Source organism: Mytilus galloprovincialis, chromosome 6 (genome assembly GCF_965363235.1).
Source record: "Mytilus galloprovincialis chromosome 6, xbMytGall1.hap1.1, whole genome shotgun sequence".
Classification (NCBI taxonomy): Eukaryota; Metazoa; Mollusca; class Bivalvia; order Mytilida; family Mytilidae; genus Mytilus; species Mytilus galloprovincialis.
Genome location: NC_134843.1, coordinates 19,890,493 through 19,918,102, shown reverse-complemented (window position 1 = coordinate 19,918,102; position 27,610 = coordinate 19,890,493). Strand labels below are relative to the sequence as shown.

Sequence of the window (27,610 nt, the reverse complement as noted above, 5' to 3'; positions counted from 1 at the left end):
CAAGCTAATTTCGACAAGTCTTTAAATTTTCATGACTAAAGGCTATAGCAAAACTAAAATACATAATTAGAATTGTTCAGTTTTATGCACATAAGAATAACAATATAATTTCATATAAAGCATATAAGCAAGAAATTTTGATATGACCACAGGCCATAATTTTAAAACACACAAAATATATCATGTTTCTAATTTGAAATCTTCCTATAGTTTATATAATCGAAAAAGAATAAACTTCCCAAAAAATTTAGATTACAATGTAAATCAACCTTAAGAAATAAACTCCACATTGTCTAAAAATATAAAATTCATGTGCACCTTGCTTTAAACAGGATAAAAATGCTCGGCATAGTCAAACATTTTATCCATTTTTCAGCCTTGTACAATCCTTTTTTGTATAGTCATGTTCTTTAATCTAAAGTAAAATTTCTGAATAGAAAGTTAACAAAATTTTGGTACTTTATAAATAGTTTTTGAACATTCAGATACTTCACTGGTAGATGTTAGAATTTAGTTTTAAGCATCAAAAGGTTACTGGTACATATTATTTTTTTGTCTTTCCCATACTTTCTGAGTCAAATAAACTTGGATCATTGTCAACATTTATTTTGCTTCTAAGTTACTAGAGTCGCATGGCCTAATATTCAGGAAAATGGATTTATATATTAATTTATGCTAAATGAAATGGATAAGTTAAGGAGCACTTTTCGTGTTTCCCTTTTCCCATACTTGTATAATTTGCACTCATTTGTTAAATTATAAGTAACTGAAATACATATTTTCACAATAAAGATGTATTTTTGTAAGAAATATAAGAATTACCAATTTTTTTAAAAATTCATTTGTAAAGTTCACATATATAAATGATTTTAATTTTAGAGCCTAGTTATCTGGTGAAATATCAATAGCTGCCATAGAATATTATTGACACTATAATCATTACACACGGTATTATAATATATCAAACCATCTATTTATAACATGTTGTTTAAGAAAACATTTTAGATAGTCTGGTACAAGAAATCACATTGTATTTCATTTAAATGGAATGTTAATTTAATATAAATCACATTAATGATAAACATTTAATAATAATATTGACTTGTTAGAGATAAAAAAAAACAAAACACTGTGAATTAATTTTTGTTCATTAGTTACCAAATTTTCATTGATTTTGTCGTTTATGTTGAATCAGGAAGTTAAATGTTCAACAAAGTACAATTTTTTAATTTGTTTAATGTACATCTTTGCACATCCCAAAATACAAATATCCATGAAACTCCACTATTTTCTCATTGAATCAATGAAAATTGGCATCTATAAAACTAACTAAATCCACAGTAACTCATATCAAATAATATAGACTACTTTACATATTCTAATATTAGAAATTATTCTGGTAAATTTTATATTAATTTCATAAGTATACATTTTCATATTGACATTTCATGAAGAGGTTGATATAGTCAATTCTGATTGGTTAGCTGTCAGTGATGTTGGAATCTGTAATCCTGATATGAATATCTGGTTATTTGAGTTCGTTCCATTTTGTGCAACAGAAAAATCGGAAGAATTCATAATTTTTGGTTGAGAGGTGACTGGTAATGTTAATCCCAGCGGAAGTACTTGTTGTGCAAGCGAGGAGAAATTGTTTGAATTCACATTTGTCTTATCGTTAGTAAGTTTTAGTTCTAACGGCATGGCCTGTGAAAAATGAAGAGCTTCCTGAGGATTAGAAAAGTCAACAGAAGTAACTTGCATGTCTTTCTTTGTTGGATTTATAGATATAGGGTTCTGTATCCCTGTTGAGATTGTCTGTGTATTACTTAACAACTGGTTCCCAACAACACTGTTTACAACTGTTGGTTTGTTTAATGTTTGACCTATTGTCTGTGACTGGTTCCCTGATAATGAGTGAGCCATTAAATGATTCAGGGAACCAGAAAGATTCATTGAGGTATTGGTTGGGGAGTTCAGCTGTGCATTGACAGTAACATTCATAGACATTGATGGAGGATTAATCCTTTTCTGTTTTTGACGTCTATTACAAAACCACACCCTGACAACCTCTCGTTCCAAGTTTAAATCCTCGGCTAAATTAGCTATTTCCTCTGATGATGGTTTCGGATGTTGTATGAATGCTTTCTCTAATGCCACCCTGACGGAGGTATCTATACTGGTTCTCTTCTTCCTCCTTCTGGCTATGGCTTCAGGGGAAAGGTTTCCAATAGTACTACCTCCCGACACTGGAGTGGTCGGACTAGCTGACAACATGTCAGCATCCTTCAGCCATTTCTGTAATAATGGTTTTAACTTGCACATATTTTTGAAGCTCAGATTTAATGCCTCAAATCTGGAAATAGTTGTCTGACTGAAATCATTGCCATATAACTTTCCCATAGCTAGACCCACATCACCTTGGGTGAATCCTGAAAAATAAGTGGAAATGTCATCTTATTCTATGATTATAGGAAAAATTATTTCTTGAAACCTAAAAATTGAATGACTTACAGTGATAACAAAAGTTCAGAAACCTAGGTTGAAAAAAAAGATTAACTGAGCATCTGAGTTATTGTACCTTTTCTAATCTCTTATTTTAAGGTTGTTTTTTTGTAAAATTTCTGCCTATTTATAAGGATATGCTATATGAATGACTCCTGTTTTACACATAGCTGTAGACTAACACTCATACCATTAATAAATTTTAAAGTGTAAGTTCACAAGGTTACAGCCCATAGTAAGACATGTCATCCTACCAAAAATTTTTCTGACTAAGATCAGTCTTACTGCTAAATGCTGCATGCTTAGTGGAGTAGTGTGCAGCAAATACCAATTTTTAAAGTCTATAGTTCAACTTAGTTAGGGAGTTCACTCACTTCCTCCTGCACGCAGTGCACCCATTCTATCAAAGACAGCTGAGTTTGATACTAGTTGAAATCTGTTGTTAGTATGTATCTTCTTGTTGTGGTTCCAGCTGTTATAGATATTTGTAACATCTTTGGTTTTCTTTGTTATAAATGTGTTGTTTTCTTTGATGTTTTGAGAACATAATTACAAATAGTTTTTAATAAATAAACTTCATTTAACCAAAATTCAACAAAATATACTTTTTGATAGGTTTTAAGGCCATTGAAAATGCAAAAAGTGCAAAATTTAATGTCAAGTTGTGTTTCCTCCCCCTTTTGGATTATGAAAATTAACTAGATTTTTTGGCCAAACAATGGTGATCTGTTAGACAAAGTATTCTCTGTCATCCATATACACACCTAATTCAATTCTTCTTCTTTTAAAAGTTTTCGCAAACTGTTCCAATTCTTCCAAATCAATGTTTTCTTCCTAAAAGATAATGTGCATTTGTTATAGAAAAACAGACAATATTTGTAAAAATCAAATATTTATATAACTGATGATCCATAATTTTAAGGGGATACAATGCAAACTTTAATAGATATATTTGCAACAGGAATCTAAATCTTCAACCATGTAAACATTTTCTATATATATATGCTTGTATGCAAACTTTGGTAAACCACAAATTAAAATATTCCCTCAATCCATGAAAGTTAAACTTATCCACAGTACATGTGAATTTGTAATTGAGATTTAGAGAATTACGTGAAAAATCACTGATGAAAAATACTTTTCTTATGTTCTAGTCATTTCCTCAAATTTATAAACAAAACGAGGAAAACATCTCAATATTTCAGGAAAATGACACATATGAGTTAACTCTTATAGAAACCATTCTTATAGTCAATTTTATAGTGAAGTCTTGACACCTATCAAAAAAGGCTTGAAAATCCAACATCATGCCCATTATTTACAATGATCTTTTATTTATGGGCACCTTTCCTTGCATTCTTTAACCAGTATTAATTCAAATTGAGGCTCAAGGTTATAAATAATAAAGAATTATAAATTTTCTGGTTCAATGGTTGTGTGGTGAGATTGAGATTTAGGTTACTGACAAAAATAATAAATCTACTAGATGAAGACTTCAGTTAACCATAAACCAGCTGACTGCAAGTTAACATACAGAGTTATAAGAATAATAAACCTACTGGTTGTATGGTAAGATGCATGGATTATAAGAATAATAAACATACTGGTTGTATGGTAAGATGCATGGATTATAAGAATAATAAACATACTGGTTGTATGGTAAGATGCATGGATTATAAGAATAATAAACATACTGGTTGTATGGTAAGATGCATGGATTATAAGAATAATAAACATACTGGTTGTATGGTAAGATGCATGGATTATAAGAATAATAAACCTACTGGTTGTATGGTAAGATGCATGGATTATAAGAATAATAAACCTACTGGTTGTATGGTAAGATGCATGGATTATAAGAATAATAAACCTACTAGTTGTATGGTAAGATGCATGGATTATAAGAATAATAAACCTACTAGTTGTATGGTAAGATGCATGGATTATAAGAATAATAAACCTACTGGTTGTATGGTAAGATGCATGGATTATAAGAATAATAAACATACTGGTTGTATGGTAAGATGCATGGATTATAAGAATAATAAACATACTGGTTGTATGGTAAGATGCATGGATTCCTCTTCAAGTTCTACAGGTTCCTTGATAGATTCTGATGCTTGTTGTTGTTGTTGCTGCTGCTGTTGTTGCAGTTGTTTAAGTTGTTGCGACACATTCTGAGATTGCAGCACTGGAGCAGGTGTTGGTTGAGTTAGGGCAGCAGCCTGTGTTGTTTGTTGTAAGACTGGTTGTTGAATCTAAAAAAGCAAGACTTAAAAGATATAACATTAAACACTCCAAAAAACTTAAATGTCAGATGGAAGGTTATTCAGATCTGGATCATATTTTTGGTAGACTTTGACATTTCTTAATTAAAGGGTGGCTGTTTCCTATGGGGTTTATTGGGGAAAGTACAGGCCAAAGGTTGAAAATTATAAAATTCTACTACATTGTCATCGACAAACATTTTATTTTTAATTTTGATTATAGTTGAAAGGTACAAGTTTTGTTCTCATAGGTTTTTTCACTTAATACTTTTCTTGGGTACATTCATGTGAAGCAGTGTTTCTTTTTAAAATACAGAAATAATTTTTTCTTATTTTCAATGTCTGATGCAAAAGTGTAAACAACAAATTACAAATTAAAAAAAATGCGCCAAAAGCACTATTCTAATGAATATTATTTCTGAAATTTGTTGTTCACTTTTGCTATTAACAAGAAATTCCTTGAATCACAAACCTGTTGGGCCAGTTGTGCATGTTGTCCGAGTGATGCCAATGTTAAATTCTGTAACACTGGAATACCCTGAAATAAATCCATAATTTTTTTTTACACTATTGCATACTGATGAATTTTTATCCAAATAATAAGAATGCATGTATTTGTTATAAGCATAAAAGTACTCCACATGTAAATGAAAGTATGGGAAAAAAAACCTGCAGTGCTGCTCATATAATTTAAACTCATTAAATTCAGTAAAACTTGAGAAAAGTGTGACAAAAACTGTTCATTCAAATAATTAATAATAAATCAAAGACTCAAATGGCTTTGTTGCATAGAATGGTAGAATGTTCTGATAAAATTCATAAAAAAAAACCAATCATACTAAAAGCATATACACAACTTATGTGCAATCTTCTTGTCTAGTTTCAGTGATCTGGGTTTAAAACTGTAGAAATCGATAACACAAAATGTATACTCTCTTACATAAATTGATACAAGAAACCCATTTAGTTAGGCGAGATGAAAATTAAGTTTGCACACAAATTGCTTGAAATAATCTCATCATGCTTATTGCTGTTTTAGTTTTAAAACATTTCTTGAAATAATCTTGTTGCTGTTGAATACTTTACAAACTCAAAGAAAAAAAAAACAAAGATTTTTTTTCCATACCTGGTTCTGAATAATAAATGGTTGTAGTGAAGCTCCACCTAACTGTGATGTATTAATGAGAACAATCTGTGGTGAATTGGCTGCTGTCAGACCCTGTAAGGTGGCTAATGTAGGTGCAGCATTAAATTGTTGAGTGGCTTGTGTTGTCTGGGCTGTTTGTAATGCCTGGTTCTGACTGGTTTGAACCTGTTGTAACTGCAGCTGGTGCTGTTGAATTGTCTGTTGAAGTTGTTGTAACTGTTGGAGATCTGCTGCTGACAACTGTATCCCTGCTAGTCCACTAGAAACTGGTACCTAATTTGGGATAAAAAAAATTATACTGAAATTTTGCATTTTTTTGCTTCTGATTGGACAAATCTTTATTATAATGTCACTGTTGTATATTCTTGTTCTATTTTCCCTAAACTGATACTTGCATTTTCTGAAACATTTGAAAGTATTCAATCTTAAAAATCTATTTATAGTGAATAAATAAGACCAAATAAGCTTCAAAATGTACCTTATCTTTTGGAAATTTTAGTGATTTCCCCTCATTGACATTCACTCCTATTTTTGAAGAAATGTCTTTAAAGACATGAAAGATAGAAAGCATACATGTCACTTGTTTTTACTTTTTATGAGAATTGTGGTTGATTGTCACATTTCATTAATCCCTTTAATGATGACCTTTTTAGCTCACCTGGCCCGAAGGGCCAAGTGAGCTATTCCCATCACTTTGCGTCCGGCGTCCGGCGTCGTCGTCCGTCGTCGTTAACTTTTACAAAAATCTTCTCCTCTGAAACTACTGGGCCAAATCAAACCAAACTTGGCCACAATCATCATTGGGGTATCTAGTTTAAAAAATGTGTGGCGTGACCCGGTCAACCAACCAAGATGGCCGCCACGGCTAAAAATAGAACATAGGGGTAAAATGCAGTTTTTGGCTTATAACTCAAAAACCAAAGCATTTAGAGCAAATCTGACATGGGGTAAAAATGTTTATCAGGTCAAGATCTATCTGCCCTGAAATTTTCAGATGAATCGGTCAATCGGTTGTTGGGTTGCTGCCCCTGAATTGGTAATTTTGAGGAAATTTTGCTGTTTTTGGTTATTATCTTGAATATTATTATAGATAGAGATAAACTGTAAACAGCAATAATGTTCAGCAAAGTAAGATCTACAAATAAGTCAACATGACCAAAATGGTCAGTTGACCCGTTTAGGAGTTATTGCCCTTTATAGTCAATTTTTAACCATTTTTCGTTAATTAAAGTAATCTTTTACAAAAATCTTCTCCACTGAAACTACTGGGCCAAACTAATCCAAACTTGGCCACAATCATCTTTGGGGTATCTAGTTTAAAAAATGTGTGGCGTGACCTGGTCAACCAACCAAGATGGCCGCCACGGCTAAAAATAGAACAAAGGGGTAAAATGCAGTTTTTGGCTTATAACTCAAAAACCAAAGCATTTTGAGGAAATCTGACATGGGATAAAAATGTTTATCAGGTCAAGATCTATCTGCCCTGAAATTTTCAGATGAATCGGTCAATCGGTTGTTGGGTTGCTGCCCCTGAATTGGTAATTTTGAGGAAATTTTGCTGTTTTTGGTTATTATCTTGAATATTATTATAGATAGAGATAAACTGTAAACAGCAATAATGTTCAGCAAAGTAAGATCTACAAATAAGTCAACATGACCAAAATGGTCAGTTGACCCCGTTTAGGAGTTATTGCCCTTTATAGTCAATTTTTAACCATTTTTCGTTAATTAAAGTAATCTTTTACAAAAATCTTCTCCTCTGAAACTACTGGGTCAAATTAATCCAAACTTGGCCACAATCATCTTTGGGGTATCTAGTTTAAAAAATGTGTGGCTTGACCTGGTCAACCAACCAAGATGGCCGCCACCGCTAAAAATAGAACATAGGGGTAAAATGCAGTTTTTGGCTTATAACTCAAAAACCAAAGCATTTTGAGGAAATCTGACATGGTATAAAATGTTTATCAGGTCAAGATCTATCTGCCCTGAAATTTTCAGATGAATCGGTCAATCGGTTGTTGGGTTGCTGCCCCTGAATTGGTAATTTTGAGGAAATTTTGCTGTTTTTGGTTATTATCTTGAATATTATTATAGATAGAGATAAACTGTAAACAGCAATAATGTTCAGCAAAGTAAGATCTACAAATAAGTCAACATGACCAAAATGGTCAGTTGACCCGTTTAGGAGTTATTGCCCTTTATAGTCAATTTTTAACCATTTTTCGTTAATTAGAGTAATCTTTTACAAAAATCTTCTCCTCTGAAACTACTGGGCCAAATTAATCCAAACTTGGCCACAATCATCTTTGGGGTATCTAGTTTAAAAAATGTGTGGCGTGACCTGGTCAACCAACCAAGATGGCCGCCACCGCTAAAAATAGAACATAGGGGTAAAATGCAGTTTTTGGCTTATAACTCAAAAACCAAAGCATTTTGAGGAAATCTGACATGGGATAAAAATGTTAATCAGGTCAAGATCTATCTGCCCTGAAATTTTCAGATGAATCGGTCAATCGGTTGTTGGGTTGCTGCCCCTGAATTGGTAATTTTGAGGAAATTTTGCTGTTTTTGGTTATTATCTTGAATATTATTATAGATAGAGATAAATTGTAAATAGCAATAATGTTCAGCAAAGTAAGATCTACAAATAAGTCAACATGACCAAAATGGTCAGTTGACCCCTTTAGGAGTTATTGCCCTTTATAGTCAATCTTTAACCATTTTTCATAAATCTAAGTAATCTTTTACATAATCTCCACTGAAACTACTAGGCCACAATCATCTTTGGGGTATCTAGTTTGAAAAATGTGTCCGATGACCTGGCCATTCAACCAAGATGGCCGCCACGGCTAAAAATAGAACATAGGGGTAAAATGCAGTTTTTGGCTTATAACTCAAAAACCAAAGCATTTAGAGCAAATCTGACATGGGGTAAAAATGTTTATCAGGTCAAGATCTATCTGCCCTGAAATTTTCAGATGAATCGGTCAATCGGTTGTTGGGTTGCTGCCCCTGAATTGGTAATTTTGAGGAAATTTTGCTGTTTTTGGTTATTATCTTGAATATTATTATAGATAGAGATAAATTGTAAACAGCAATAATGTTCAGCAAAGTAAGATCTACAAATAAGTCAACATGACCTAAATGGTCAATTGACCCCTTAAGGAGTTATTGCCCTTTATAGTCAATTTTTAACAATTTTCATTAATTTGGTAAATTTATGTAAAGTTTTACCAAATATAGTTCTCTGTTACTAATGGGCAAAGTTCATTATAGATATAATTGTAAGAAGCAAAATCGTTCAGTAAAGTAAGAACTTCAAACACATCACCATCACCAAAATACAATTTTGTCATGAATCCATTTGTGTCCTTTGTTTAATATGCACATAGACCAAGGTGAGCGACACAGGCTCTTTAGAGCCTCTAGTTTTTGTTCAAATCTGAGATACATGGTATTAAATTAAAATCTCTTTTTTTTGCTTGAAGAAAATAAATAAATATCTCAAAAAGTTGTATCATGAAAATTGGTACATTCTTCGTCAAAATCTATGTTGTGCACAGTACATGTAGATAGTTGAACAAATATTGCTAATGACAAAAAATCCAGTGCTGCTACTCCTGTCATTTTTCAAAGAAAACTGTTCTTCCCCTTTATGTACATACCACAGCTGGTTGAGCAAAGCCTCCCTGTAACAACAATCCACCTTGTGCTGCTGCTCCTGTGGCCATTGGGAACTGTCCAGCTAACAAAGCATTCTGTAGCTGTTGTATTGCTGCAGAAGCACTGGTGGCCTATAATAAATAAAATAATTGGGGTTAACAATGTTTAACATTTCAGTGATTAATAAATTAACTATGTGCTATATATGATGACCAACACACTGTTCCACAAAAAAATGTGATTTTTAGTGTACATGTAAAGCAACAATTTGTGTTAAATTTGGTAACGAGAGGCTGGTATTCATTTTGGAGTCCCCCCTACAGACCCCCAATTTGCAATTAGCAGCAAACTCCTACCAATTCCTGTTCTTACATGTTCTTACATGTACAATTGATGCAATTCTAAATTGTTTAAGGATGTGTTAGTGTCTCACATCAAGTTGCATCTCCCACTTCACCACCCTTCATAATTATTCAAGCACATACTAGATGTAGTGGTTTAGAGGCATATCCTCCTCCTGCTGCCCCCTCCCCCATTAAATGTATAAAAGTACCTACATGATTTAGTGGTTTAGAGGCATCTCCCCTTCCTGTTGCCCCCCCCCCCCCCCATATTTTGAGTATTAAAGTACATACCAGATTTATTGGTTAAGAGGCATACCCCCCCCCCCCATTAAATGTATTTTAGTACATACCAGATTTAGTGTTTTAGAGGCATCACCCCTCCTGTTGCCCCCCCCATATTATGAGTATTAAAGTAACTACCAAATTGAGTGGTTTAGAGGCATCTCCCCCTCCTGTTGCCCCCTCTCCCCCATTAAATGTTTTACCAGATTTAGTGGTTTAGAGGCATCTCCCCTCCTGTTGCCCCCACCCCCATATTATGAGTATTAAAGTACATACCAGATTGAGTGGTTTACTTAGAGGCATCTCCCCCTCCCGTGGACCCTTCATGAGTATTCAAGTACATACCAGATTGAGTGGTTTAGAGGCATCTCCCCCTCCTGTTGACCCTTCTCCTTGAGACACATCTCCATTCATCTTGTAACCTGCAATCAATAATGTATTATATTAGATGGTGATCATTATCTTGCAGTCAATATCATAACATTGATGTGTTGACCAAAATACAATTTACGCAGAATGGGAGCATCATATCAAATTAATCTGTACCGTTACTTCTCTTAATACTTTTTATTCAAGTTTCATTGACAAGTCTTTTGTACAAATGTAGATCTGGCAAACAAAATTGTATTGGACAGAGGTCTTTGAGGATTTTTTTCCAGATTTTGTTTCTGAATTTTTAAATTTTCATCAATTATCACAATGTACTTTTATATTTTGTTTGCAAATTTAGTGCTGTGTAGTCTTTAGGTACTAATAGGAATCATGTTCTGTTAAAAATTATATATAAATTCTTACCAAAAACCATCACAAGAGATAAATACAATATTATTTAGTACAGTTATCTTGAATTGGTATACATATATGATGATTGTTCGATTTAATGATTGATTGATACACAATTCCTAAGTTCAATAAAATTAACTGAAAATGAAACAATTGTAAAATTTTCAGAAAAACATTGTCATTGTCATTGTAACAAAGACATATTTCATGCATTTTGGAAAGTCTTAACAGCCAAAGTGTTGTTCTCCTCACTGAATATTTGAATTGGCATGTCTGGAAATCCAATTTCCCATACGGATGAAATCTACAGCCTTAACTTATGGTTAATAATTATTATATGAATATGGAATGAACTGGATCAACACAATGTCTGATGATAATGAAAAACTAATATTCAATTTACTTTGGCCTTAATGAAGGGGGAATGGAAAGGTAATCTCAGGAACAGCAAAATAGACAAATGAATATTAAACTATGTACAAAATGTTCTCAATGAATAAAGGGAGAGGATTGAGAACTTCAAAACAAATGTTTAAACCTGCCATGAGTCAGCAGAACATTTGAGTACTGAAAATTTTGAACATCAATTTTGACTGTCTAAAGTCGAAAATCGAGAAGAGCATTTAGCAATCACAAATCTGATTTGACAATGCTACATTTGAAATGTTTCCTGTCATTCTTATAATGAGATTAAAAATACATTTATAAAAGAAAGAGACAACATAATCAGGAAATTTGAGGGGAAAAAAGCCAATGCATCAATGGAACAGTTATTGTATTTCTCCTGCATGTCCATTGTCTAAAATGGAATCATTATATGAAAAGTCCTTATAATTGGAACACATAACACATAAATGTATTCATCATACCGGTAGCCAGGGGGGTTTGGACGACCCCCCCCCCCTTTTGAAAACAAATAAGCACTGTTAAGGTCAACGTTCTGTTCGAATTGTGACTGTTAAAGTTGAGTTCGTTAGTCCAAATACCCCCCCACCTTGTTCAGTTTTCAATCATATTGGTCATTTGAGATATTTGTCACATATGTTATACATGTTACAATTACATTTTATACAAATGCTGCTCAAGGATCCAGAAATTTTTGAAAAACATTTCAATAATAAATATTAGCTCTTCCCCAAATATTCCTTTCGAAATCATTCAATGCAACTCCCCTTTTAAAATACTAAACAGTTTAATAATTGAAAAATTTAGACAAATAACCTTGCATCTTTTACAACAACAAAAAAACAAACTGCATCAAAACATTTTCTTTTAAATAATCCAACTACAAATTATAAGAACTAAGACCTACTGTACCCATACTATAAAATGAGTTAAAGTACAAATGAAATAGAGTTTGCTTGTACCATGTTTTACATGTGTAACATGTAACAATGCTTTTACAGAAAAAAAAACACATTTAAATTAAACATCTGCAGAGGAAATTGTACATTTCAGTTCATCAACTTTTATAGTTGCCATTTGAGATTTATCAATACACATCAATAATAAAATTGTCAATTAAGTGTTGTTAAATTTGTAACAGATCTAATTTTCATAAAAAGAGATAATATGATTTTACATTACCGTATAGTTTTTTTCTCATCCTCTCCTTTCCCTTACAAAGCCTTACAGAGAAATGATTAACATTTCCAATATAAAGATGTAAATTAACTACAGAATTTGCATTCATATCACACCCCAATACACAATTATGTTGTTTTGTATTAAAATGAGCATTTTCATTCTAAGCTGGTGGGTTTAATCTTTAGAAATGTCACAAACACAATACCAGGATAATTTAAACGGTACATTTTGTATCTGAATATGTAAATTTTCTGAATAATATTAGTGATTTAGTCGCTATTTTATTCAGTAAAGAAATAAATAATTAACAATCTTAGAGCTTAAAGGAAACTGTTACGTCGGCTTTAAAAGATGATGCATGCGTAAACTTAAACAACTGTCATTAAGATTGCCTGTTTGCCCAAACAAAGACCATAGCCATGCCAGTCAAAATATGATTGGGATAATTTCTAATTAAATGCTTTTTGAAACTGAAATTATATGTCTATTCTAATGTTAGTTAATTTTTAAAAGTCTAATTGACTTAATTGTATATGCTTTTAGAAGTACATGCATGCAAAAATGCATTGCACAGAAATTACCAGTGACCTTCTGCTGTTGTGTTTTTTTATTTTGGTCGGGTTGTTGTCTCTTTGACACATTCCCCATTTCCATTCTCAATTTTACAATATCACATTCACAAGCACGAAAATTATTTGTTATCTTATGTTGAATGGGCATTTTTGGAACAATTAAACTGCAAAATATTGGTACCTATAAGCCAATGTTAGACATGTTAGAGTACATTTTGGAGCTCAAATGTCACTATAAATTATCTAAACAAAGTAAAAAGCCTGTTCCACCAATTGATGCAATTAGGGAATTTTCAGTCACTCAAGTGATAAAAAAAAATAGCGAAAGGCTTTCAGAACATAGAGCTGTATCACAGTTAGTCTTTATACTGAACCACAGTCCCAGTAGCCAAGGCTTGCAAAATTCCTTTTGGGCCTGTAAAAATTATCCATACAGGCCAACAGAATCACTGAATGTAACCAAAATTTTCCCAGAACTGCAGATTTTAAAGATTGTTGTGAAGACATGGCAATTAAGTTTTAACCTTTGAAACCAATAAGTTTACCATTTTGAAACAATTCATGACCCATGGGACATACCTTTAAAACATAAAATGCTAAGTTGCTTGTGAAACCTGAATCTGCATGTCATGTACAAGGTAGATCTGATAATATCAGATAATCCACTACATAAATTTGTAAATCTGGAGACTATTTTTGCCTTTTTTAAAACAGAAACCATGACAACAGCATAAACAGTGCAAAATTAAACTGAATCTGCATTTTATAATCATGATAATATATATATAATGCAAAGTTTGGACATTTTTATTATACTGTGAATTCACTAATTTTCGAGGATATCAGTTTTCGTGGTTTGAAGAAAACTCACATTTTCGTGGATATTTGAGTTTTTGGTTTTGCCAATCTCTGCATACAAAGCCTATAGAAAATTTGTAATCTGTTGAACATTTGAATTTGTGGTTTCCCTGTACCCACAAAACCCACGAAAATTGGTATCCAACGAATAATAATGAATCCACAGTAAAGAAAATAATAATAACCACCTCTCATCATTCAAATGAATCTACAATCATAATACATGTATGTATAGAAATTTCAATTTTCAGACAACATTTTCATGATAGCCACCAAGTGTAATCCAAACCATAATCATCATTAATGGATTGTAAGCAGTCTTCACTTTGCTTTTAATTTTTTATGTGGTTTTTCTGCAGCTTTTGGTTAAATTTCTTACCAGTTATATAAGGCAGTTTGATTTGAAAAAAGGAATTGCGTCAACATTGGAACTAAACTGCAAGAGCTTGGGGTGGAGAGCAATGGTTACAATTGAGTCACAGTAACTGAAATATATGTTTGAACATAACCAAATTGTGGTGTCCCCTAATTTTTTATAAGGTAGCAAAACTGATATGAGAGCAAACCAAACATTCAATGTCACTAAAACAAAATCATTGCTGGAAACAAACGCTTACAAGTGCCAATCCCAATTCATAAGTAACGCATACATGTATGTACATGTACATTTTCACACATATGCAGGTAGAAAATTAAATTTCCATCAACATTAAAAAAGAGAAACTCCCTGAAAATGATAAAAAGGATTCAAAAAGGTAACTTCATCTCCATAGGTTAAAATATTATATATTTGTATGTTTTTGCCCAATGATGTGAATATTAAATTAAAATTGTACAAATTTCCCCCCTAAATCCCCTCTTACAATCTATCACCAAAAATATGTAAATAGAGTTAATTTGCATTGGTTATTTAAATCTAATGGTCTGATCAATGTTTGTACCCTGCTGTCTTTATTCATGAATAAATACACTTTATAAATATTGATGACATTCGCTTGGAATATATTAGATGTAAATTGGATAACAGGAAAACTGAGGCTCTCCACTTGTGCAAACCTCACTTGCACATCAATATGCTATATACATGTAGTGAGCCTACATGTATATCTTGTCTTTGATAGTTAACATTAACTGTTACTTAATGACCAATGATTATAATTTATATTTCACTTTCTATGTACTAATAGTTGGTCTTATAAAAAATATTCACTTCTATAGCTTTTAATTATATACATATATTTGCATTCTACCTATAGCTAGTATTGTACAGCAAGCAGCTGCAGTATAATCCAAAAATATCGATACACATGTAAATTTTATTTGATACAACTAAACTGTTTCTCACACATACATGTAACATACTTTTAATGAAAAAATCCCAGTACAAAAGTTAAACATAACAATGGTTTATTCAATTTTGTGACTTCCTTCTATAATGGTAAATCCTAGGTATCATTCTCCTCAAGTCTGTACTGTAGTTTTGTCTATATGTACATGGGATATATAAATTTTATCTCTAGATGTATCTAGTCAGTTGGAACAGTTAGTGTAAAATACATACATTAGTCAGAAAAACTTTCAGTTATAATATGAGTTATCTCCCATTATTCAGAATATCATGATTCCAAACAATTTCAATACATGATGTAGCATGAATATAAGAGAACATTTGAGATGATAAGAGACAATATCATTTGTGAAACATTTTCCTCATTATTACACTGTGATTAGTCATATATAATCTGCATGTCAATTCTTTTTTATAATTTTGCTTTTCTGAATGTTAGAATTGCTCCACTATAGCCTCTAGTCAATAAATTTGTAACAACTTGATAGCAAAGCCTTATAAATATTTATGAAGGTAATTTTCTTTAAACTGATCAAATTCTCAGACCAACTCAAACATTAAAAACAGCTTCCGATTTTATTAAAAACTTTATAACATTTATGAATATTTATGAATTGAAACGATTTGAACAAGTGTACAATATATTTATTAGCATTTTTTCTCATCTTTAGAAACAAAAGTACTTTCATGGCAATTTTCAAATCTATAACAATATTCTTATCATGAATAAAGAATTAGCATGAAGCATATGAATTTTATTATTTTGTAGTACTAAAAGTAATAATGAATACAATCAAAATATAAAAAATACAAAACCACCATCTTGTTTTATATCAACAAATTAAATGAACAGTCTGAAATTATTAATTAAAATTGATGGCATTCATTAGATATCAATGTTACATAACACTATAAGTTAGCTACAGTGAGGTATTCTTTTTTAGGTGCTATTTCTGGTTTGTTTTCTAAGTGTTGCACTGTTGTTGGTTTTAGTCTTCGTGGTTATGTTTCGCATAAAAAACTGTAGAATCCAAAAAGACACTTGTATCTAAATCAATGTAAACATATAATAAGATGTGGTATGATTGCCAATAAGACAACTCTTCACAATAGACAAACTGACATAAAATGGACAACTATTGTTCACTGAACAGCCTTCAACAATGATCAAAACCCATACTTTACCATATTTCCTGATAGGCTGAGACAGTACCATTAAACATATGAAATATTAGCTATGAAAATAATCTTGACAGGGATATATATTCCATTAGCGTAAATTTATGTCTTGGATGAAAGGTTGTCAAATTGACACTCATACCACATCTTATCTATGTGTAGGGTACTATTGATAAGGCTTTCAAACACCAACTTAAACTACCGGTTAACCGGTTAATCGGTCGAACGATTATCTGAGTAACCAGATAGGAAAAGGTGTACGATTTGACAACACTGATATATATATATTTATCACATATTTGTTAAGAATACGTCGGGTTTTGCATACATGTATGTAATAACCTCAAAATTACCCGTGGCAAAAAAGAGGTTAATGGTTATTGCGCCCTGATTCCAAATGACGTGACATCATTGCATCCTTAACGACATGTTTGTGATAAATTGTTTAAGATTTTACCTTTAATGTTTCATTACAGTGAGTTGACTGTTAGTGTTGCTCTCCACCAATTGCAACTCATTCAAAATTTTGACCCAATTGCAATTTGTTTTTCAAAATCAAATTGTTCAACTGGTCAGAAATTTGAACCAACTGCTGTAGAAAACCACAGCCAAGTCATGAAAGTGCAAGGTGATAAAATAAAACATTCTTACAATCCTATAAGACTTTAACTCCACTTTAATGATGTTGTGACAAAATTAGTTTATCAGTTTGTATAGTTATATTATATTCATTTCCATGCTGAAGGGGAACTGTTTATTTTGAATTGCTATTAAATTATCCAAACTAAGCTTTCATATAGTTTTTCTTTCTAAAAGTATTCTATATTTATAAGAATCAGATATCATTTTAAATAAAACATCATATATTCAGTAAAATATGTGTGAAATAACAATATGCTATTGATAAATTTTCAGGGGAGATAACCTAAAATATTATTCTTTTGAATAAAGACTTTTTGAAAGAAAAGTTATTATCTCCCCCATGGAAACTTCCTACAAACATATATTACAATTTTACACATATTTTACTGAATATGAAATGTTTTAATTCACATAATGTCTGATTCTTATAAATATAGAATACTTTTTTGAATTGCTATTAAATTGTCCAAACTAAGCTTTCATATAGTTTTTCTTTCTAAAAGTATTCTATCTATAATACTAAAATTACGAGGTCCAATTTGTCAGCCGTCATCACGTAAAAACGACGAATAAAAAAAATCATTTTATATATAACTAATATTGTACAAAGGTGTAGATTAAAAATTACACCACTCCAGGCCCTTTTGTTTTCCACGTAATTAATATTGCCAATAATTAAGAAGTTCCGGGTCGAGTCCGATACCGATACCAATAGTATGTTCACCTGTTACCGATTACCTTATCTGTACGTTCCGCATCTGACAGGCGCACCACCAAACGGTGTATTCAGGATTAATATGTTATATTGTATTACACGGGTCATAATCACATGGTTGACACTACTTAATTGTCAAATTGTTACCTATTGTAGTATTTTAATCAGTTACACTTTCTAATATAACAATACGAATACTAAAAATCTGGACTAAAATAAGGCGTATAGGTACAGTTTTCAATTTGTTAGCGGGCATGACGTAAAACAGCAAATCAAAGGATTCAACTTTATTTATGACTAATATAGGACAATGCTGTTGACGGGTGTGTTCTAGTATTTATAAGAATCAGACATTATGTGAATTAAAACATTTCATATTCAGTAAAATATGTGTAAAATTGCAATATATGTTTGTAGGAAGTTTCCATGGGGGAGATAATAACTTTTCTTTCAAAAAGTCTTTATTCAAAAGAATAATATTTTAGGTTATCTCCCCTGAAAATTTATCAATAGCATATTGTTATTTCACACATATTTTACTGAATATATGATGTTTTATTTAAAATGATATCTGATTCTTATAAATATAGAATACTTTTAGAAAGAAAAACTATATGAAAGCTTAGTTTGGACAATTTAATAGCAATTCAAAATAAACAGTTCCCCTTCAGCATGGAAATGAATATAATATAACTATACAAACTGATAAACTAATTTTGTCACAACATCATTAAAGTGGAGCTAAAGTCTTAAAGGATTGTAAATATGTTTTATTTTATCACCTTGCGCTTTCACATTTTGACTGAACAATTTGTTCAATTTTCTGACCAGTTGAACAATTTGGTTTAATAAAACAAATTGCAATTTGGTCAAAATTTTGAATGAGTTGCAATTGGTGGAGAGCAACACTAACAGTCAACTCACTGTAACATGATTAAATTGTTATAAAATTGACCTTTTTTCTCTTTTCTGCAGAACTAAAGCCTTGAGGCCGATATGGGAGTCTCAGGATGATACCAGGGCCAATATGTAAAAGGGCATGTTATAATATATACATATATGTACTTGAACATGAACATGATGAATGCTATGCTGAACCTCAATAATTCATGGCTGATGGTGCAGGGACAAATACATGTAACTTCTGTGGAAACAGTAAATGGTAAAACAACTGCATACCATGCCCAAATACCTTGACTTACAAAAATGTATCATAAGCAGCTCCCTTTTATATATACTAACCAAAACACAACCATAAACAAGAAAATTTAGCAAAAGTTACATATTTTATAGACATGATAGACTGTTGACTGAAAGATCAGGGCCAAATAATCTACATGAAAATGAAATGTGCCAATAGTCATATACATGTAGTTTCATATCTGCATATAAATCATTGACCTTTAATAAGTGGTACCCTTAAAACTCGCCTAATCATAAACTTATATATGCATGGGCCATGATCAACTATATACAAAATTTGTTGTGCAAGTGTAACTTGAAATATTGTAAGTCACATTTTTCTAAGTGTTGGGAAATTAAAGATGAAATTTAAACAAGGCGATATCATAAATACATGTATTTAACAGAGTTATAAAAAGCTATGTTAGAATTGAATTACATTTTACAGACATGAAGAGTAACTCTTTGTTCTATTTTCTTTTGACTACTATCAAACAAGCACCTTTGATAAATAAAGCACCTTGCAATTACAAACTGTGACAGTAGTATAATAAGGCCACAATTTTATGTTAAAGGGGCATAGCTTCTAGAAAAAAAATGATTGGTTATTTTCTGTCAATATGCACATCTACATAGTATGTCCTTATTATCTTCAAACGTTCAAAGTTTCATGAAATTCTGTTGAATTTCAGAGGAGTTGCATTAAGAACAGGACTGACAGACATACAGACGAGTCAAAAACACTATACCCTCCGCAACTTTGTAAGATATAAATAAATAAGAAATCTGTTAATGGGAAACAGATGCAGCTGCGCTTGAAGATAAAATACAAAATCAGATTTATTTCTGATTTACAAGGAACATATACATGTAACGCATGACAGTGAAAGAGAAGCCATCAAAAATCTGTGATTGGTGGTACAAATGTAATGAGCATTGTACATGTATATATACGTTTCATAATATTTGGTTGAGGCACACTAAAGTTATAAGACAAAAATGTCTTTTTTTTTTTTTTTATTCAACAACAGTATTGCTCGCTGTTAACAATTACTCCACTGACACAGCTATCTCAGTGAAGGTCCCTGTTTCATTAGTACCAGAAGTTCAGGGATTCTTCAGGTAGATAAACTGCATATTGTTAGTCGTTTACAAAATATTATAAATATTACATCAATATAGATAAATAATGCTATTCTAATTATATTAAAGTATTTATATTATATAGTCTTATTTTCGGAAAATTTTCATAGTTCATCCGAGTTTGGGATGACTTCTATCAGTTTCCATGTGTTTCCGGATAACGGTTTTTTCAATCAATATCGAAAAAGATTGTAATTATCTTTGATCTACATCATTATTCAGGTAAGACAGCTATAATTTGAAAGAATAATAGTCGTACGGTAATCAAAGAACAACTATGCTGTTTTTTGGTTTTTTTTTGTGATGTATAATGCCTCGTACCAGATTATAATATAAATATTGTAATTAATGTCTATCAAGCATCATAAATAAATACAAAATTAGATAATAAATTAATTAATACACAATGATAACTTTACCAACCATGTTATCAGTTCAAACAATTCAAATACACTTAAATAATTTTCCTAATATTCCTTTTCTTTCATGGTTAAAAAAATTGTTTTGTAGAACGAGCCTATTTCTAAACTCAGTTTTAAAAACAGAAAATACATTTATCTTCTTTGTTCTAAACTCTGACAAATAGTGTATTTTGTGAATTGAAAATATAATAACTGTAAGAAAAAAATTAATATCATAATATTCTATATCATTTATTTTGTAACCCCAAATCAAATTTTTTAGTGTTAAAATGTGTTTTCCAAGTTTAACTTTTTCTAACAGATTAAATATGTCTTTCCAAAATTTATCAAGAAAGTGGCATGTAATAAAAAAGTGTTCATAATCTTCTGTAATATTACAGTGATTACAGTCTGAGTTTTGGCATATTTTCCATTGTTTTAATAAAACTTTGTTTGGAAGAATAAAATGTAATAGTTTCCATCTGAACATTTTTAATTTATTTTCTTTCAAATAATTATGAACAAATTTAAGTATGTTTTGAGCTTTATTTTCTATGTTTTCAAAATTTAGTAGTCTCTTCCATTTGTAAAAGCCAATTGGTATTTCTTTATCTTGTTCTAATAGTATTTTGTAAATTTTACTTGTTTCTAATTTATTTATATTTTGTTTAAAGTTATCTTTGTCATAAATATACACAACATTATCTGTTAGTACATTAGTTGTTCTTGAACATTTTTCAGCTAATATTTTAACCCATTCTTTTGGTATAGCTTTTTTTAATTTTAAAAATTCAGTAATCCAGTTTGTCTTTTTATTAAGCTTTTGTCTAATAAATCTTTCTGTTATATTTCCAGATTCATCTATGATATCATTTATGTATATTATGTTGCTATCTATCCAGTTTTGGAATAATAATGTTTTTTCTTGAAATTTTATCCATTGATTTCCCCAAATAACTTGTTGGCGGATTAGTCTGTAGATTTTTGGGTATTTATTATTATTATTTTTGTTCTTGATCCAAACTTTGATTATATCAAGATAAAACTCTGGTATCTTTTTTATATCTGGTATTGAATTTATACTATCCAGATTCATTTGCAATATAAGAAGATTATTTCCAAATTTGTTTAAATAAAATTTTGGTATTACCGTCCAGTTTAAGAATTGCTCTGCATTTAATCTTTTAATCCAACCTATTTTTATTGTTTCTATGTATTTCTCTAAATTAATCATTTTTAATCCCCCATTTAATTTGTCGTAACTTAGTACGGAGCGTTTAACTTTTTCTGTTTTGTTATTCCATAAAAATTCATATATCATTTTTTTAAACTGGTTTAAATACTCTTTATCTATGGTTGAGACAGATGCTAAAAATGTAATATTAGGAATAATTAATGATTTAGTAACTGTTATCCTTCCTATCATGGTTAAGTTTCTCTTTTTCCAATTAAGAATAATTTTTGCTGATTTTTCTAAAAGTTTTTCAGCATTTAATCTTTGACACTCTTTTTTATTATGACCAAAATATATACCTAGGCTTTTTACAGGTATATTTGTCCAGTTAATATTTTCATGTTTATCTTTGCAGTTTTTTTGCTTCCCAAGCCAAACACCCTCAGTTTTAGCTCTGTTTAATTTCAAACCTGACAATGTTCCAAATGTTTCAATCATATTAAGTGCTTTTGAAATGTCTTGTTTTGTTCTAAGAAAAAGAGTGGTATCATCTGCTAGTTGACTAATTTTTAATGTGTGAGTTTTGCCATCAAGTTTAATTTCAAAGCCTTTGAGGTCATGATCTTGTCTGATCCTACATGCTAAAATTTCGACAGCAATTACAAAAATTATCGCACTGCATGGGCACCCTTGCCTAATCCCACGAAAAATGCTTATAGGTTTTGAAATCCAACCATTGTTTATAACTGAGCTTTTAATATCAGTATATAGAACTTTAATCCATTTCAACATTGAACTTTTGAATCCAAATTTTTTTAAAGCTAAAAACATGAAATCCCACTCTAAAGAATCAAAAGCTTTAGAGAAATCTAAGAAAAGAAGAGCTCCCTCTATGTTGAATTTTTCTGCAAAATCAATGATATCTTGAATTTGTCTAATGTTATATCCAATATATCTATTTTTTACATACCCATTTTGATCCCCATGAATAATTTGTGGCAATATTTTACTAATTCTTTGTGCTAATGACTGAGCTACAATCTTTGTATCTACATTTAATAATGTTATTGGCCTATAGTTATCTAAAGATAGTGGGTCATTTTTTTTATGTAGAAGGGAAATAACTCCTATTTTTTGTAAATTAGTTAACTCCCCTTTTTCATATGAAAAATTGAATGTATTAACAGCAAATTCTTTCAGATCTTCCCAAAATATCTTGTAAAACTCTACACTTAAACCATCAATGCCTGGGGCTTTATTGAGTTTCATTTTAAATAGAGATTCTGTGCATTCCTGGATACTTAATAGACCTTCCATACTTTCACTTTCTTTATTGGTTAATTTATGATCAATTTCTGTATTCATAATGTAATCTTTAATATAAGTTATGTTAGGGTTTGAACTTTTGTATATATCTTGATAAAATTCTCTTTCAAGTTGCAATATTTTTGTAGGATCTCTGTGTATCTCCCCATCTTTATCTTTAAGGGCTGTTATTGTTTTTTTTGTTTGCCTAGATTTTTCTAATCCTAAAAAGAATTTTGTATTTTTTTCCCCTTCTTCCACCCACTTAATTCTAGATCTAATTTGTGCCCCTTTAGTTTTCGCTTCATATAAATTACTAAGTTTGTTTTCTAATTTATTGATTTCATCATTGAAATAGGCAATAACATCTTCTTGGCACTTCAAATTTATACATTCATTTAATTTTTTAAGTTTATTTTCTAAAATGTTTATTTCTTTTACATTGTTTTGTGCTTTCCTTTTACAGAATGCTATAGTATAGTCTCGCACCTCTGTTTTAAAGAGATCCCATTGAAGCCCAACGTCGTTGGTAAGTAATACTTTACATTCATACTGTTTTATAAGTTTTTTAATTATGTTTTGATACTCATTATTTTCTAAAACACTATTATTTATTTTAAAATATCCTTTTCCTTTTTGTTGTGATCTACAGTTTATCATAAGAGATATTGCTTGATGATCTGTATGGGTTATAATGGCTGGTCTTATGTCTGTTGATTCTATTTGAGTTCGTATTTCAGAACAGGTTAAAAAGAAATCAATTCTTGATGCTTCATTGATGTTATTTTTCCTTCTCCAAGTAAATTGTATTTTTTTACCATGTATTTCTCGCCATATATCACTTAACTTATGCATTTTTATTAAAGATTTTAAGCTGGGTACAGCTTTTTTTTCTTTAAAGGACTTTTTTGACATATTATGCTTGTTGTCTATATTAGTTAAGGTGTCATTCATGTCTCCTCCTATAATGACCATTCCTAAGCTATTTTTAGTTATAACATCTTTAACTTTTTTAAATGTCAGATTTAGCAATGTTTCAATTTATTGGGGGGGGGGGCATAACGACAATGTTAAATCTACAGGGCACAGCTTTATACGACCCCAGTGGTCGAACACTGAACAGTTGGGGCAAATTTGGTCACAATATTCAAGCTTGATACCGTCTGAATTTTGATTGTGATCAAATTTTTGACATAATATAGGTTTTTGCCACAAAATTAATGTGGTTCAAGATCTAACACATCTATTGCACAATACTGTGCAATTGAATATTTCTTATTGAAACTTTTCAAAATTTGAAATTGAAAAATGTTGAAAAAAAAAAAAAATCCCTTACAAAAAATGGTAAATTGAGATCCCCCCTTGGAGCAATAACCCTTAAACTCAATCCCATGCTTTCCTCTTGTAATATTGAACCTTGTAGTACGATTTCAGAGAGATCCATACACTTAAACACAAGTTATTGTCATGATTGTTTGGAAACTAGAAACATGCTTCTTTTTGGCCCTTAATTCCTACATATTTTGGGCAATTAACCCAAAACTTAATCCCAGCCTCCCCTTTGTTATATATATGGTACATTGTGATACAATTTCAGAGCAATCCATGCAATTACACACAAGGTATTGTCTGGAAACTAGAAAAATGCTTGTTTTGGCCCTTAATTCCTAAACTTTGAACCCATAAACCCTTAAGGTGGTATGGGAGTCTAAAATAAAAATGATAGAATTTGTTCATACTTTGCCAAAACGTAGTATCTGTTGAAATATGTTGAAAAATGTTATAAAAATGATAGGTCACTGCGGATTTTATCAAGCCACAGGGCGTGACAAAATGACACATTTTGTATGGATTATACAGGAAAAAACACAATTTTGTGATTAGAAACTAAACAAAATGATAGAATTGTTAAATACTTAAGGAAAAGATAGCTTTCAGACAATGCTTTGAGAATATCAAAAGAAAAGATAGGGTCTCCGTACATTTTTTCCGGCTAAAATACAAAATAGGAAAATTCCATGTAGAATCCTTCAGAAAATGAACTGTTTTAGAGTTACCTCCCCTTAAAATGCCAATTTAATTTATTTTTAAGAACAACCAAAAATAATCATCATTTGCAAAAATATCAATATTTATAAGTTATATTCTTATAAATTCATTCTTTTAAATGAAAATTCACATTAAATATCTGCATTCCTGCATCAAATTTTGCTAACTTGATAGGAAATCTGGACCTTTGGTTCTCTGTTTTTTACTATCCAAGATGGAGGAAGACACCCATACCACCTTAAATGAATCCAAACCTTCTACTTGTGATTTTAAACATTACAGTATACTTTCAGAGCAATTGAAATACTGGTTAACAAGTTATTATCCTGAAACTAGAAAAATGCTTGTTTTGGCCCCTTTTGGGCCCCTAATTCCTAAACGGTTTGGACCATCATCCCCAAAATAAATCCCAACCTTCCTTTTGTGGTATTGAACCTTCTGACGACGCAGACAACGACATCATACCATTATACGAACCCAAAATTTTTTGGGGGTCGTATAAAACTGTATATATGAGGAAGGTTCGACCTTTATCAGGACTCCGGGATTGTCCACTTTTTAATTTTGGGATTTTGGGAACAAGCTATATTATTGCTAATAATGATTAATCATCTTTGATTTTGGGATTTAGTTTAATCAAGACACAGGATTTACTTTTATTTACATCCAGGAATTCAGGATTTTTATCTATAGGGACTCTTGTTTGAAAATATAGCAGCAGCTAATACTCCTCCGGTGCACCTGCTTTGACTACTGGTTTTTGTAGGAGTTCATGTATATTTTTTAGTGATTGGCGTTCTGTATGTGATTGTTCCTTTTATACCTGAGTTTATAAAACTTTATTTGTTCAACAATTAATGTTTTTTTTAAATACTACTTGGATACATTTGCACATTAATATTTGTTTTTATATGATTTTCAGGGGCGCATCCAGCCATGGAAAAAAGGGGGGTTCTAAACCCAGTAGAAAGGGGGGATTCCAAACATATATCCCCATTCAAATGCATTGATTGGTCCCAAAAAAAGAGGGTTCCAACCCCCCTTACCACCCCCCTCTTTTTTTGGATCTGCCACTTTTTTTTTATTTCTTGGAAGAAACTTTTGTTCATCTTGGTCCAAATTATTAGACACATACATTGTATAATTAATACTATTATATTATACATGTCTCTTAGTTAGATAATATTAAATAAATATAGTTATTGTTGATCGTACTGACTACTGATAATACGGTGGACAGTGCTACTAGAATAATACTTTTTTACTCAGAGGACACTTTAATATTTGTTTTTATATGTATTTCAGGGGCGGATTTAGCCATTGAAAAAAGGGGGGTTCTAAACCCAGGAGAAAGGAGGGATTCCAACCATATATCCCCATTCAATTGCATTGATTGGTCCCAAAAAATGAGGGGGTTCCAACCCCCTTACCCCCCCCCCCCCCTTTTTTTCATTTTGGATCTGCCACTGTTTTTGGGGATTTCTTGGAAGAAACTTTTGTTCATCTTAAGCTTGGTCCAAATTATCAGAAACATACATTGTATAATTAATACTATTATATAACACATGTCTCTTAGTTAGATAATATTATTAAATAAATATAGTTATTGTTGATTGTACTGACTACTGATAATACTGTTGACAGTGCTACAGGAATAATACTTTCTTTTACTCAGAGGACACTTTTTAGCCTTTGGGCATTTCATTTCAATGATCTTCAATGAATGTCCCTCTTTTAACGTAACGTGCGTTTATGTGTAAAACCTGAACATTTAATAGGAATATACATACAATTGTAAATACAGTAATTTGTAATATGCATATATGCAAAATAAAGCTCAAAACAAGCACTAACGTAACTACACATCTCTGATTAAAAAATGAAAACTGGCAAGAACAAGGTAAACCACATATCTGTGATCTCACTTCTCTCTCTTCGTTAATATAAAGATTTTAAGATGATCTGTTTTTCCGATACATTTTAATTACAAGCAAAAACAAATGACAATCAAGTTAAGCGAATTATGAAATTATGAATATGTAAACTACAATTATTTTGATTATTCATTAGAATGAAACAAATTTCCGCCATTTTGAATAATCATGTTGCCACATTTGCATTTTTCTAAATATTGTTGCAAGAAACTGAGGACTATAAAAACCCAAGAACTACTTGGTTGACATAAGAAAGGTCAAAGTAATTACTTACTAATTAATCGCTTGATTGGCGTCTAGGTGTTGTTTTAGAATTCACAATAACATGCAAATTAATCAGCTTATAATTTGCATACAAACAAGCCGACAATGGCTCGCGAAGTAATTATTGAAACGTTTTTGATTGGTTGATAAAAAAACCATCACAGCTTATTCTAAATTCTAACTTTATTCGGCGGGAAATTTTAAAATCAGAAATGGATTATTTTGTACAAGATATTTCTAATTTGTTTATAAACACATTAAAACATAAT

The 27,610-nt window shown here is 31.1% G+C and overlaps 1 protein-coding gene across 3 annotated transcripts; it reads right to left on the bottom strand.

The window, feature by feature from the left end:
* Positions 1–66: 66 nt before the first annotated feature.
* On the bottom strand, positions 67–27,459 carry LOC143079158 (uncharacterized). 3 transcript variants are annotated; one of them, XM_076254377.1, is made up of 8 exons: positions 27,352–27,459; positions 10,551–10,627; positions 9,582–9,710; positions 5,896–6,189; positions 5,242–5,307; positions 4,557–4,760; positions 3,267–3,336; positions 67–2,429 (listed from the first exon to the last, which is right to left on the bottom strand). In XM_076254377.1, exons 2-8 carry the CDS (start codon positions 10,617–10,619, stop codon positions 1,447–1,449), a joined length of 1,815 nt encoding a protein of 604 aa, XP_076110492.1. In that variant the 5' UTR covers positions 10,620–10,627; positions 27,352–27,459; the 3' UTR covers positions 67–1,446. The 3 variants fall into 3 exon arrangements, with proteins under 3 accessions (XP_076110492.1, XP_076110491.1, XP_076110493.1); XM_076254376.1 differs by lacking the exon at positions 27,352–27,459 and adding an exon at positions 12,576–12,609; XM_076254378.1 differs by lacking the exons at positions 10,551–10,627; positions 27,352–27,459 and adding an exon at positions 10,482–10,530.
* Between the last annotated feature and the right edge of the window lie 151 nt (positions 27,460–27,610).

What these genes read in the sequence shown, in the direction of transcription:
- LOC143079158 (XM_076254376.1), bottom strand. An exon ending in CCTCTAAACCACTCAATCTG is followed by an intron (nt 9,711 to 10,550) that starts GTATGTACTTGA and finishes TATTTATTATAG; the next exon opens with GCCACCAGTGCTTCTGCAGC. An exon ending in ATGCACAACTGGCCCAACAG is followed by an intron (nt 4,761 to 5,241) that starts GTTTGTGATTCA and finishes TTGCTTTTTTAG; the next exon opens with ATTCAACAACCAGTCTTACA.